Here is a 15,669-nt window from a genome sequence, read left to right as displayed (position 1 = left end):
CTTAACGTGACAAACAGGTTGTTCCATCAATCTAATTTCAACATAATCATCAGAACAATGTATACGTAGAAATTGTGTTGAAGATTCCACATAGAAAAATAAAAATTGTTTTCATGCTATATTCATTATACACTGCGTATACAAGACATTAAGAACACCTGCTCTTCCCATGACATAGACTGACCACGTGAAAGCTATGATATCTTATCACTTGTTAAATCCACTTAAGTCAATGTAGATGAAGAGGAGGAGACAGGTTGAAGAAGGATTTTTAAGCCTTGAGACAATGGAGACATGGATTGTGTAGGTGTGCCATTCAGAAGGTGAATGGGCAAGGCCAAAGATTTAAGTGCCTTTTTAACAGGGTATGGTAGAAGGTGCCAGGTGCACCAGTTTGTGTCAAGAGTTGCAACGCTGCCGGGTTTTTCACGCTTAACAGTTTCCTGTGTGTATCAAGAATAGTCCACCGCCCAAAGGATATCCAGACAACTTGACACAACTGTGGAAAGCATTGGAGTCAACATGGGCCAGCATTATGGGTACAGTACAAGTAAAAAGTTTGGACCCACTTACTCATTTAAGGGTTTGTCTTTATTTTTACTTTTTTTCTACATTGTAGATTAATAGTGAAGACATCAAAACTATGAAATAACACACATGGAATCCTATAGTAACGTGTTTAAAAAAAAAAATCTAAATATATTGATTTGTACACTCTTGGAATTCTCTCAACCAGCTTCACATGGAATGCTTTTCCAACAGTCTTGAAGGAGTTACCACATATGCTGAGAACTTGTCTGCTTTTCCTTCACCCTGCGGTCCAACTCATCCCAAACCATCTCAATTGGGTTACATCTGCCCCTGCCACGCCCCCTACTTCTCATCCTGTGTCTCCCTAACCTTCTGCCACTCCCCCGTTGCTCTCTCCATTCATCTCTCTGTGTGGGTGTATCTGATTGTGTGAGTGGAGACAGGTGTGCTGGAGTCAGCGCAGATCCCCACCAGCTGCAACCTGTTCCATAATCAAGACCTCTACAAATACTCAGCACTGCCACTTCCACACTGCCAGATTGTAGTCTCTGCTCATTCCGTCCGCTCTGGTCCCTGTTGTCAGTCCCTCGTCTCGTCAGTCCTGCTTCCCTGGACCCCTGCCCTACTGCTTCCTTGGATTCTGCTTTGGACCTGCTTACCTGCCCGAGCTCCCCCTGGCCTGCAACCCCCCCGCTCCACCCTGCATAAACAAGGTTGGGTGATTGTGGAGTCCAGGTCATCTGATGCAACACTCCATCACTCTCCTTCTTCGTCAAATAGCCCTTACGCTGCCTGGAGGTGTGTTGGGTCATTGTCCTATTGAAAAACAAATTATAGTCCCACAAATCGCAAAACAGATGGGATGGTCTATCGCTGCGGAATGCTGTGGTAGCCACGCTGGTTAAGTGTGCCTTACATTTCTAAATAAATCACTGACAGTGTCACCAACAAAGCACCATCACACCTCCTCCTCCATTCTTCACGGTGGTAACCATACATGCACAGATCATCAGTTCACCTACTCTGCGTCTCACAAAGACACGGTGGTTGGAACCAAAAATCTCAAATTTGGTCTAATGTCCATTGCTCGTGTTTCTTGGCCCAAGCAAGTCTCTTCTTCTTACTGGTGTCCTTTAGTAGTGGTTTCTTTGCAGCAATTCGGCCATAAAGGCCTGATTCCCGCAGTCTCCTCTGAACAGTTAATGTTGAGATGTGTTGAACTATTTGGGCTGGAATTTCGGAGGCTGGTAAATCTAATGAACTTATCCTCTGCCGCAGAGGTAACTCTGGGTCTTCCTTTCCTGTGGTGGTCTTCATGAGAGCCAGTTTCATCATAGGGCTTGATGGTTTTTGCAACAACACAAAGTTCTTGACATTTTCCGGATTGACTGACCTTCGTGTCTTAAAGTAATGATGGACTGTCGTTTCTCTGCTTATTTGAACTGTTCTTCCATAATATGGACTTGTTCTTTTTCCAAATAGGGCTATCTTCTGTATACCAACCCTACCTTGTCACAACACAACTGATTGGCTCAAATGCATAATGAAGGAAAGAAATTCCACAAATTAACTTTTAACAAGGCACACATGTTATTTGAAAAGCATTCCAGGTGAAGCTGGTACAGAGAATGCCAAGAGCGTGCAAAGCTGTCATCAAAGGCAAATGGTGGCTACTTTGAAGAATCTCAAATATAAAATATATTTGGATTTGTTTAAAACTTTTTTGCTTACTACATGATTCCATATATGTTATTTCATAGTTTTGATGTCTTCACTATTATTCTACAATGTAGAAAATAGTACAAATAAAGAAAAAACCTTGAATGAGTAGGTGTGTCCAAACTTTTGACTGGGACTGTATGTTATTTGACTTAGTCTATGACGTCGAAACAATAACATTGATTCAAACATACCATTTTCCTATTTAAAACCATTTTTTTCCTTTTGTTTAGAATTTGATTAGAATTATTTGTTCTCTTTTTAGTCCTTATCAATAATGAATTTAATCTTGCCTATTGACAATGTTTGGCATGTCCATGCTGGTCATAACGCAATTTACACTAGGCCTAGCCCCTATATCAGTGTGAAAGAGATTGAGGCCATGCAATTATTTAGAACAATGTGGACTGCAAATGGGTTCAAGTTAGCCTATTTAGCAAAGATGGGATAGGTCTATAGTTTGTTATTTCGTTTCTGTAAGCCATTTAACAAACTACAATGGACTAACATTGGAATTGGAGTTGATTCCAAGGCAATACATAAAAAACTGTAAATACACAACCTGAAGCAAGTACATATTTCGCCTTGGAGCACGTTCTGATTGGCCAGTGAGGGACCTTGAACTTATAGCACTATTGCCTGTTCTTAGATTGACCATTGCATTAGGTTTGTTAAAATATTAAATGGTATTAAAATGTGTTATCTGTCCATTCTCTCAGCATTGTGACGAGATTTCCTAGTCCTTCCATGTATTAAAGAGAGATATTGTTTCAAAATAATGTCATCCTTAGTCAATCATTTTACTTTCGCTATAATGAAGAGTTAAATTGTTTCACCAACCAGATCTGTACACTTTTAAGATAAAAAGCAGTGTAGGCTGTCATTGTAAATAAGAATTGGTTCTTAACTGACTTGCCTAGTTAAGTAAATGTTAAATAAAATAAATAAAAATGAAATGCCTGCTTGACTACCTCCGGATGTGGTAGGAAAGATCTGATTACAATTAGTTCACAATGTGTATTTTGATTGTCTACACCTGTCAGAAAATGTGGACACAATCAGAATGTTGACAAGATCAGGACAAAGGACGCATGTTAGCACCAGGCTTTGTCATCTGGGTTCAGGAAGAGAGTGAGGATGTTGGGTTATGGTTAATGTGGGGTGATTATTGATATTTTTGTCTTTAATCTTCACTGATTGAGACTGCAATGTCCTTCAAACACTCCGGCTGTGTCATCCCCAAGGCTTACATGAAAGCTTCCGCATCAGTGTGTGTGTGTGTGTGTGCGTGCGATCCCACTACAACTGTTTTCTACTAAAATACATACTGCATATCTCCCGTCAATCACAGAGACACACTTCCTCCTGGTAAGGGTCAGTGTCCTTTGTCTGTACCCCTAATGTAAAAACCTTGCTCATAATAAATAAACCCCTGATTATAAATGATCTTGTTTCTATAAACAAGTTTCCACATTGGTAAAAGCAGTGATCAAAGTGTCTATTACCCTGACTGACTTGTATACAGTGCATCTTATTTGCTGAGTAACGTATGGGGCAGGAGAAAATGTTTGCTAATCCTGATCGCATTTGGTAAAAACAATGATGAAGTGTTGAAAGATGCATAGTACTGATTTACCATATGGACCAGAATGAGACCAAAAACAGTTGTCATCCCACTCAACTTTAAACTGAAGTAGTCTTTGATTGGTGTTTAAAACCAACAAACAATTAAATCCACAAAATGACTGGTGGTACGCACGTTTTTTTTTAATGCATTTCTTTCATGCTTATTATAGCAGGCAGGGGTAATTTTAGTGCTAAAATAAAGGCATAGAAAATGTAGCTATGGCATAGCAATCTATGACGATGATGACTGCAAATGGCACATATAAATGTATGTGTAAGTGTGCCACTTGCAGTCGTCATCATCATAGGTGAACTTTTTTCATTTTATTTCCCAAACAGCTTTATTGTGCACAGTGTACATCATTTCCTGGTCAGTTTCAGAAAATATTCAAAGTGGTCAAACTCATCGTCATACACTCTCTAGGTTACAATGAGTTATGACAGGGCATGCAATCTGGATTGAAATGTTACAAAAATGTAAATTTAACAAAACAAGAAGAGAAACTAAACAGGGCAGCCGAAAGTTGTGATCTGGTTAATGAACTCATCGATGCCCAGACATACTATTCTGTAGTCTCTGGACGTGCACTCTTGTTGTGAGGGCCAGTACTCTATCCATGTCTGTTCTCCTAGGACATACTTGTACTGCAACAGTCCATTTTCCTCCACTCTGTGCAGGTCTTCAGACTTCCCCATAATCATGTATGTTTTCCCCTGCTTTAGACCCAGAGCCTCTCTACAGTAAGATAGTCCCATGAAGTCACGATTCCTTCCCGCTATTACCTCATCAGTACCTGGCTTGACGACGTCATCGATCTTCATGGTGTATGTATCTGCGTGTGTCGTCAGCTTAGAGTCCACCACCGTAGCTTTGTAAACATAATCCAGTCCCGCGCCGCAGGCTTTGTCTATGCGGTTGACATCAGGCTCATCTTTCTTCTGCATACTGCAGCTCTCTTCAGCACACGTGCACACGTCTCCAAGACACAGTCTACTCAGAGTTCCACCCTCCCTCTGTGGGTGGTAGAACTTGACACAGTGCTTTTGGTTGTAGTATTCGTATACAGAGATGGCAGCAGGCTGTAGAACTCCTACTTCCTGTACTCTGTGAATCTTAAAGGATATTCTGTCTGCTAACTTATGGGACACCTTGTCCAGATAGAGGATGAGAGATCCTCTTTCAGACAGAACTTTGTCCATCTCAAACTTCTCTATATAGCGCTCCCTCCCCTTGGACAACATTTTCAGATCACCTATGTCTACGATGAAGCCGGTCAGCAAGCCGATGTCCAGGATAGACATGGTCGCATCTCTCTCTGAGTTACGATACAACACCTCAACAGTGAGCATAAACGACTCAATGGCGTCCTCGTGGCTTGTTTTGTCCATCTTAGTGAGGGTGACAGAGAGGTCAAAGCTTTCACAGTCACTGGCCTTCTCTTCTGGCAGGGCATAGTACAGTGTCACCACCGACAAGGTCGCCTCACCATTTCCCGAGGCTTTTACTGTCAAGTCCTTGTCTATGGAGTTGACCTTATCTGTACGAGTGTGGAACTGGTTTTTGTTGTTGATGGACCACTTGGTGACTGATGCTCTGCCGGCCACCTCTAGGTTGATGTTCAAGTCAATGTTTTTCAGGTCCTTCACGTTGCTCCAATACTCAGCCACAGCCTGGAACACCATGATGGTGGACTGTGTGGATCCGTATCCCCCTCCCACTTTCTTCTGATTGTTAAGCCACCTGACTATTGGGCCGGCCTCTTCGAAGGCCTTCACCTTGACCAGGGCAAGCAGGGCATACGAAGTGGCCTCCAGTGTGTACTGGTGACCACCTGGGACTGGCCAGTGGTCCAGCTGTGGAGAGGCGAACTTCAGTAGGGTCTCCTTTTTGAGTTTCCCTGCATTGGCCAGAGCATAGGAGGTCATAGCTACAGCATAGGGGTTCGTGAGGTGGGGAAGACGCTTCTCGACGTACACTACTGCCTTATCCATACTGCCTGGTAGGCTGTTGACAGACTTCTCACACAGTGAGCTTGCTTCCTGCATGGCGATGAGAACAAAGGCTGTCATAGATGCATCACTGTCCGAACCCCTCACGTTACCCGTCATCTCTGAGTGGTAGACAGGAGCAAACTCATTGAAGATGCCGTCTGGCTGTTGTGTGTTCAAGATTAGCCACTTGACAGCACTACATAGCACATTTTCCTGAACACTGATCAATGTACTGGACATGGCAAACACCTTGACTACATACGCTGTCAGCCAGGTGCTGCTCTTTGTGTGGATCCAGGCAGCGTAGGAGCCATCTTCTTTACGGTAGGCCAGCTCACGTTGGTAACCAATGGTGATGTAGTTGATGGCTGTGTTCCTTCTGTCCAGGCCAATATCCTCCCACTTTTTGGTGTTGTCCAAGTAGTGTGTAGCAATGACAGGCAGGGTCATGTAGATCATGTTCTGTTCCCCACATCCGACTGGCTGAACTATCAGATTGCCCAGAGAGTCTCCACTGATGGCCTGCTCCACCAGCACACTGGTCTGCTCTCCACCTGTCACACTGATCAGTGTGTCAGCATCAGAGTTTGGCACCTGGTTCCGGGGCACTCCACTGGGTATGTGTGCCGTCTGCTCACCACCATGTTTAACCGGGTTCAGGAGTACATTGTTTTCCTTCTTGACCAGCACTCCCTCAGCCACAACGCGCAGGTCCCTCTTCACACCGTCATTGCTGCCAGAGTTTTTCACTGATGCCTTGACCTCAATGGAGTGCAGGCCCAGCTTCATAGGGATGATGACATAGGGAACAACCCGGGTGGACATGGCGTCCATGTTCACTTCCTGCCTGTACTTTCCCTTCTTGCTTGCCGAGCTGCACACCTCGCCATTCTCCATCAGCTCAACACGCACAGTGATGGGGTCTTCGCTGTAGTTGTGGAGGATTGCTTTGACCTCCAGCTGTTCATTGCGGACAGCTGAGTAGGGCAGCTTTAGGTCAATAAAGAAATCCTTTAGAACTATCATCTCAAACGGATCTGCCACACATATGCTATGTGTTTTAGACAGGCTGATGGCTGTTATCTGCCAGGTTGTGATGGAATCTTTCAGGAAGTTGTTCTTTGTTATAGACGTGGTCTCGCAGTGCTTATCTTGGGCGGTGCATTCAGGAAGATTGGTGTCGTCCCACATCCAGCTCTCAGGGAACTGACTACGAGACACAATGTCTTCAGACCGCATGAAAGCATCATCATCCTCCTCTTCACTGCGTGAGAGCAGCAGTGCATCCTGTTTGAATTCATCCTTTTTTGTGGCCATCTCATTGCAGCAGACGAGGAAGGCTTGGATGCAGACATCCCCATCTATGATGTACTGGGCCCGTCTGTCACAGGTGTACCCCATGGTGTTGTCCCTCATCCCGTCCACACAACACTCCTTGGCCAGACCATTGTACTTACTGGCCATAGTAGTGATGACGTCACTGATGGTCACTGCTCGTCTCCGCCTGGAACTAACAGGACAGCTGGGGTCTGTTCTGATCCCAGTCCCTTTAGCGGTGTTGGTCTCGAATACCAGACCAGCATCATAGAACACCCCCATATTGTCTGCTCCCCCTCCAGCTGTACATCCTGTATCATGCTTCTCTATGGTGTCCCAAATCTTGGTCTGTGTGAGACGGTGTTTGTTGTTGAGAACGTAGACTCCCTTGTCTACGGCCACCAGTCCTAATTTAGCTCCCGGGTCTCCAGTGATGGTCAGACTGAAAGCCTTACGAGGCTCATAGGATGCCTTGGGCCTGGTCGACGTCACTTTCAGCGAGCCCATGCAAGAGACCTTGACGTCAACCCAGACAGAGTCTGCCACCAGGTCATCTGTTCCCACATGGTAGTACGCTATGATGCGGAACGACGGAAGCATTTCCTTGGAGACGGGCACTGACAGTGTCACCAGCGCATTGCCCTGTCTTCTGAATCTGCCCACTTTCACCAGCTGACCTCTACTCAGGAACATGTATGTAAGGTCATGGTTTTGTATGGTGAGGGGTCCCAGGTTCAGATTGATCTTAATGGGGTCTCCTATTTTCAGCTCATTAGAGTCAACCCCAACATGGAGGAAGTTCCCGGTGGATGTCCTGTAGGGGAGAGCCTTCATGGTGGCCTCCGCCTGTCTGGTTTGGAGGATACCCGGGACCTTGGTCTTCACAGTGATTGGCAGTTCTTTGGCCGATGCCATGGTGTTAAGTGTAACTTTGGCAAAGCCATTAGCCCTGGTCACCCCTTTAGCATTATCTGGAGCCACCTCAATCTCCACTCCATTGGCTGGAGAGTTGTCGGGATTCGTAATGTAAACCGAAACATCAAAGGGCATGCCTGGTTTGAAGTATTTGGGAGTTCTCTTGAAGAGGATGGTGTATGGCGAAGTGACGATCTGGATCCCTCTCTTCTCTGCCTCTACCATCTCACCCCCACCCTCTGTTAACACGCTGACTGATACAAAGATGGATTGTCTGACCAGATTATGGATGTTTTCGAAAGTCTGTGTGATGTGTTCCTTTTTCAGACAAGCCACTCCTTTACCTTCTCTGATCTCTACTCTCTGCAGAGAGGCGGGGAAGCTCTTTTTTTCATTCTCTGTTGTGATGACACCAAACACCACATAGCCTGTCCCTGTCACTTCCTTACCATATAGATACCTGGCATTGATGTCAACGGTCAAGTCTTTGTCGTCGATGTAGAAGAAGGCTTTACCTGGGGTCAGACTAACTTCGAAGCTGGGCAGAACATACTCCTTGACCTCAAAGTCAGAGGAGAAGGTCATCTGAGGAGTGCTCTGGAACCTCGTGACCACATGCCATGTCCCGAAACTGACGATCGCAGGGAGAATGAACTGTCCGGATTTGACTCCCTTATCTGGGTTGACGATCTCCCTGAAGATGGTGATGTTTTCAGGAGTCATGATCTCCACAGAGACTGCGATCTCTTTGTTCTCGGCAACTTCTTTGTCCTCAAATATCTCTCTGGTCAGAGGCTCCAGGCCAGGAGTCATAGAGAACACTCTGTAGTAGACAGGGCTGCCCGGTGTGTAAATGGTCTTGTCAGTCTGTATGAAGATGTATCCAGACTGGAAGGAGACCAGGACAACCTTCTCCAGGAGTCGGTCAGGGAACTGGGCCTGCAGGACCACATACTGCTTCTGCTTGGGGTCATCCACAAAGTGGTCCCCCTCTGGGATGACCAGTTGTGTCATAGCCTGGAAATTGTTTGCTTGATCCAGAACCACTGATTTAGAGACCAGCACTTTGCTCTGCGTAGGGTGGTTTTTCACCACGATCTTAACATCCAGGGGACCTCCTGTATGGTCTTGAGACTCCACAAAGATGTTCTCATTACTGCCCACACGAAGCAGGTTAGGAGCTGACAACACTTGTAGAGCAGCTCCATCAGATAAGGTAGGTAAGGAGAGGGCTACAACCAGAGCGGCCTGACACAGCAAGTTGCCGACCCACATCTCCACCACTGATTTTGGGCCTGTGATAGTGCCTTCACTCTCCAACCCTGACTTTTATCCTGTCTAGGGTTAGCACATTCTGTGGGAGGAGTTCCAGTGGTGACTCCCCCAGGGGGTGTGTTACTTCCCAGCAGTAGAGTTGGGAAACCAGTGGTCCTGATAATGCTAGTTGGAAAGTTCACTGTTAAGCAAAACAAACAGCACAAAATCTATCAGAGAGATTTACAGGCTGGAAATGTACTGGACCTGTGGAACCTCTGTGATTTATGTTAAACCACTGAAAAAAAAGTTATATTATTAATCAGTAAATGGACTTAGAAGTGCTATTATCAAATCCGAAGCTAGCTCACTCCATTAGCTCAGATCTGGTCTCAAGACAAGTCAGCAGGTCATGTATGATACAGTCACTGTCGAAACAACAGAAACGCCATGAATGCCAAGGAGAGCTAAGTGCATCTCATAATGAGTGTCAACACAACATCAACACCCCCATTACAATAGACAGCTCAGTGCATCTCATAATGAGTGTCAACACAACATCAACACCCCCATTACAATAGACAGCTCAGTGCATCTCATAATGAGTGTCAACACAACATCAACACCCCCATTACAATAGACAGCTCAGTGCATCTCATAATGAGTCGGTGTGAGTCAACACCCACATTACAATAGACAGCTCAGTGCATCTCATAATGAGTGTCAACACAACATCAACACCCACATTACAATAGACAGCTCAGTGCATCTCATAATGAGTCGGTGTGAGTCAACACCCACATTACAATAGACAGCTCAGTGCATCTCATAATGAGTGTCAACACAACATCAACACCCACATTACAATAGACAGCTCAGTGCATCTCATAATGAGTGTCAACACAACATCAACACCCACATTACAATAGACAGCTCAGTGCATCTCATAATGAGTCAGTGTGAGTCAACACCCCATTACAATAGACAGCTCAGTGCATCTCATAATGAGTGTCAACACAACATCAACACCCACATTACAATAGACAGCTCAGTGCATCTCATAATGAGTGTCAACACAACATCAACACCCCCATTACAATAGACAGCTCAGTGCATCTCATAATGAGTGTCAACACAACATCAACACCCACATTACAATAGACAGCTCAGTGCATCTCATAATGAGTTAGTGTGAGTCAACACAACATCAACACCCACATTACAATAGACAGCTCAGTGCATCTCATAATGAGTGTCAACACAACATCAACACCCACATTACAATAGACAGCTCAGTGCATCTCATAATGAGTTGGTGTGAGTCAACACAACATCAACACCCACATTACAATAGACAGCTCAGTGCATCTCATAATGAGTGTCAACACAACATCAACACCCACATTACAATAGACAGCTCAGTGCATCTCATAATGAGTTAGTGTGAGTCAACACAACATCAACACCCACATTACAATAGACAGCTCAGTGCATCTCATAATGAGTGTCAACACAACATCAACACCCACATTACAATAGACAGCTCAGTGCATCTCATAATGAGTTGGTGTGAGTCAACACAACATCAACACCCACATTACAATAGACAGCTCAGTGCATCTCATAATGAGTGTCAACACAACATCAACACCCACATTACAATAGACAGCTCAGTGCATCTCATAATGAGTTGGTGTGAGTCAACACAACATCAACACCCCCATTACAATAGACAGCTCAGTGCATCTCATAATGAGTTGGTGTGAGTCAACACAACATCAACACCCCCATTACAATAGACAGCTCAGTGCATCTCATAATGAGTGTCAACACAACATCAACACCCACATTACAATAGACAGCTCAGTGCATCTCATAATGAGTTAGTGTGAGTCAACACAACATCAACACCCCCATTACAATAGACAGCTCAGTGCATCTCATAATGAGTTGGTGTGAGTCAACACAACATCAACACCCCCATTACAATAGACAGCTCAGTGCATCTCATAATGAGTCAGTGTGAGTCAACACCCCCATTACAATAGACAGCTCAGTGCATCTCATAATGAGTCAGTGTGAGTCAGCACAATATCAACACCCACATTACAATAGACAGCTCAGTGCATCTCATAATGAGTCGTGTGAGTCAGCACAACATCAACACCCCCATTACAATTGACAGCTCAGTGCATCTCACTGTGCGCACACACACGCACACACATACACACACACACACACACACACACACACACACACACACACACACACACACACACACACACACACACACACACACACACACACACACACACACACACACACACACACACACACACACACACACACACACACACACACACACACACACACACACTCATTCAGTCAGTAGTATATTGCAATCAACTAACGCTGAACAAATAGCTGAAAACAAGCTGAAATAATGTACCTATTTACTGATCACCAACTGTCCCTTATTACAAAACTGCCATGTTTACCCCATTATCTGCACAGTCAAGTGCTTGCATAATTTTGTAAGGCCTACATAGCACAAGACCTATTTATAAACATCCACCTGGAAAACTTGGGAATTTTGGAGAAATTACCCCCAAATATGGCAACCTTAGGTAGATCCTATATTTGGGTCAGCCTGTGTTTGTTAACAGGCCAAACTGAGATACCTATTCCTGTCAATGACGAAATGAACCGTAACCACACACAAAAAATGGGGTTAAATATGTATTTAAAAAAGGTCCCCTTTAGATATAATTTATTTTTTAAATGATATATTCTTAAATGAAATATTCTTAAAACTCTAGGAGATGCGTAATTCAACCCCTTTTATTGGGTAGGCACAAATCTACCTCCATACTTCCATTCATTTTTTAAACTGGTACCGCAAAATTCATTGTGTTCATGAGAGTCTCATCTTTCCAGAGAGTGATCATATTAGTTTGTAGGCCAAACTGTTTAAACGCTACAGACATTTTGTGAGAAAAAAACACGATTTTTTGGGGGGGGGGATGTCTCAGGGTCTGACAAACACCACTGCACCTTGGCCATCTTCCACCGCAGATGGGTTAGGCCGCCATAGGATTGAGACGCATTCGATGCAGATATCTCGAGTATAAACTGACAGATTTTGATTTTGATTTCTTTATTATGTTGGGTTCTTTAATTGATGCTTGGTTTCATTAGTAGACTCAGATGCATTATGTAAGTTAATATGTGACCAAATCCACATAGAAGTGTGAGTTATAGATCTGTCATTCTCATTGAAAGCAATTCTAAGAAGCAGTAGATATGTTCAATGTGCGCTATTTTTATGCTTCCTGTGCTTAAGTTTTGTTTCTTACTTTTGGTTTTGAACACCAACTTAAAACAGCTGAAAATACAACATGTTTGGTTATGGAAAATATATTTAGATGGTGCAATGATTCTCTACGCTATACTTGCTTGTTTTGTCACAAACTCAAATTTGGCAAACTATTAGAATTTTAGCAACCAGCAAATGGAGGAGCGATTTCTGCATAGTGCATCTTTAAACCAACAATATGTGTTAAGATCCACAACACATATATTCTCTATTGCTTCCAAAATGTCCTGCTCCCTTAACCCTCTTGAGTCAATTTCTGTGGCCCTGTGGAAAACTAAATGGCATAATAAAACAATCCCAATGAAAATCCGTCTGTTAAAACTAGAGATATCTGTGGTGGAAAGTGGCCGAGCTACAGTACAGCGGTATTTGTCAGTCCATGAGACAATACAAATTATATTCCTCCTCTTTTAGCCGGGTAAATACTGATAGTCTTTTCTTATTATCTTATTATAAGTCATTACATTTATAACTGGCTATACTACTTCACCATTTACCATAATGAGATACAAGTTTCCACTCTATTTATCAAATTGTAAGTTTAGAAACGTACCATTAAAAAGTACCACAATGATTGTCCATATAGCTGTGTCATGTTATTTGCACTGCTGATGAGTAAACCTCCAATTGTTCTCCACTATTCCGCCCGCTAAAACCTCCCCCCATCCCAAGTTGGATTGTCGTTCCAGTGACTGGCAGATCACCCCTGTCCACCAGTATCCTAGGGCCTTTAAAAAGAGAACACAGTGCCACCCACAGAACAGAAGCTGTCCGGGTGGCTGTTCTCAGACGATCCCGCAGGTGAAGAAGCTGGATGTGGGGGTCCTAGGCTGGCATGGTTACACATGGTCTGCGTTTGTGAGGACAGTTGGGCATACTGCTATATTCTCTAAAACGACATTGGAGGCGGCTTATGGTAGAGAAATGAATATTATATGATCTGGCAACAGCTCTGGTGGACATTCCTGCAGTCAGCATACCAATTGCACACCCCCTCAAAACTTAAGACATCTGTGGTATTGTGTTGTGTGACAAAACTGCACATTTTAGAGTGGCCTTTTATTGTCCCCAGCACAAGGTGCACCTGTGTAATGATCATGCTGTTTAATCAGCATGCTTTTTAAATCAGCTTCTTGATATGCAGTACCTGTCAGGTGGATGGATTATCTAGCCAAAGGAAAAATGTTCACTCACAGGGATGTAAACAAATTTATGCACAACAATTGAGAGAAATAAGCTTTTGTGCGTATGAAACATTACTGGGATCTTTTATTTCAGCTCATGAAACATGGGACCAACACTTTACATGTTGCGTATATATTTTTGTTCAGTATATAATGAAAAATAATGCATATCTTAATTTATTTCCACATTTAATGAGTAATATGTGTAAATATATAGGCAGTTCATGCAAAGGATTGTTACCTATAACCAGGATTGGCATTACAAAATGTGCATTATTTATTATTATTTTGGAAAAAACTATTATTGTGATTCATCCTCTATTGTCCCTAACATAATTACCCCATAGCAACAGATGTGGAATACACACACACACACACACACACACACACACACACACACACACACACACACACACACACACACACACACACACACACACACACACACACACACACACACACACACACACACACACACACACACACACACACACACCCTTCCCCCACAAACGTCCACAAGATCCAACTCAAGAGAAGACTTAATGTAGAGTTGTAGCTGTTTGAGAAGGCATGTGGGTTTGTTGTTGCAAGCAAGTTTGTCATTTTCTTTTAGTAGCATTTTCAAGGGTAGGGAGCATAAACATAACTACATGTAAAATAGTGCCTTGCAAAAGTATTCACCCCCCTTGGTGTTTTTCCTATTTTGTTGCATTACAACCTGTAATTTAAATGGATTTGTATTTGAATTTCATGTACACAAAATAGTCCAAATTGGTGAAGTGAAATGAAAAACAAACGACCTGTTTCAAATGAATAAAAATCAAAAAAAATAAATGGAAAAGTGGTGCGTGCATATGCATTCACCCCCTTTGCTATGAAGCCCCTAAATTAGATCTGGTGCAACAAATTACCTTCAGAAGTCACATCATTCATTAAATAAAGTCCACCTGTGTGCAATCTAAGTGTCACATGATCTGTCACATAATCTCAGTATATATTCACCTGTTCTGAAAGGCCCTAGAGTCTGCAACACCACTAAGCAAGGGGCACCACCAAGAAAGCGGCACCCTGAAGACCAAGGAGCTCTCCAAACAGGTCAGGGACAAAGTTGTGGAGAAGTACAGATCAGGCTTGGGTTCTAAAAAAAAATATCAGAAACTTTGGACATCCCACGGAGCACCATTAAATCCATTATTAAAAAATGGAAAGAATATGGCACAGACCAGGCAAAGGGGGTATTAATCAGAGAGGCAACAAAGAGACAAAAACCCTGAAGGAGCTGCAAAGCTCCACAGCGGAGATTGGAGTATCTGTCCATAGGGACCACTTTAAGCCATACACTCCACAGAGCTGGGCTTTACGGAAGAGTGACTAGAAAAAAGCCATTGCTTAAAGAAAAAAAAGCAAATATGTTTGGTGTTTGCCAAAAGGCATATGGGAGACTCCCCAATCATATGGAAGAAGATTGATTCTCTGGTCAGATGAGACTAAAATTGAGCTTTTTGGCCATCAAGGAAAACGCTATGTCTGGCGCAAACCCAACACCTCTCATCACTCTGAGAACACCACAGTGAAGCATGGTGGTGGCAGCATCATGCTGTGGGGATGTTTTTCATCGGCAGGGACTGGGAAACTGGTCAGAATTTAAAGAAAAATGGATGGCGCTAAATACAGGGAAATTCTTGAGGGAATCCTGCTTCAGACTTCCAGAGATTTGAGACTTGGACAGAGGTTGACCTTCCAGTAGAACAATGA

At 43.4% G+C, this 15,669-nt stretch overlaps 1 protein-coding gene across 1 annotated transcript; it reads right to left on the bottom strand.

Annotated features, from left to right (window-relative positions):
* Window positions 1–3,996: 3,996 nt before the first annotated feature.
* On the bottom strand, window positions 3,997–9,410 carry LOC118367354 (complement C3-like). The gene has a single exon (XM_035750731.2). It carries the CDS (start codon window positions 9,373–9,375, stop codon window positions 4,381–4,383), a length of 4,995 nt encoding a protein of 1,664 aa, XP_035606624.2. The 5' UTR covers window positions 9,376–9,410; the 3' UTR covers window positions 3,997–4,380.
* Window positions 9,411–15,669: the final 6,259 nt, after the last annotated feature.

The sequence above is a fragment of the Oncorhynchus keta genome, chromosome 34 (assembly GCF_023373465.1).
Source record: "Oncorhynchus keta strain PuntledgeMale-10-30-2019 chromosome 34, Oket_V2, whole genome shotgun sequence".
Classification (NCBI taxonomy): domain Eukaryota; kingdom Metazoa; phylum Chordata; class Actinopteri; order Salmoniformes; family Salmonidae; genus Oncorhynchus; species Oncorhynchus keta.
The sequence above is the reverse complement of the archived record's forward strand: the minus strand, read 5'-3'. Positions and strand labels throughout refer to the sequence as shown.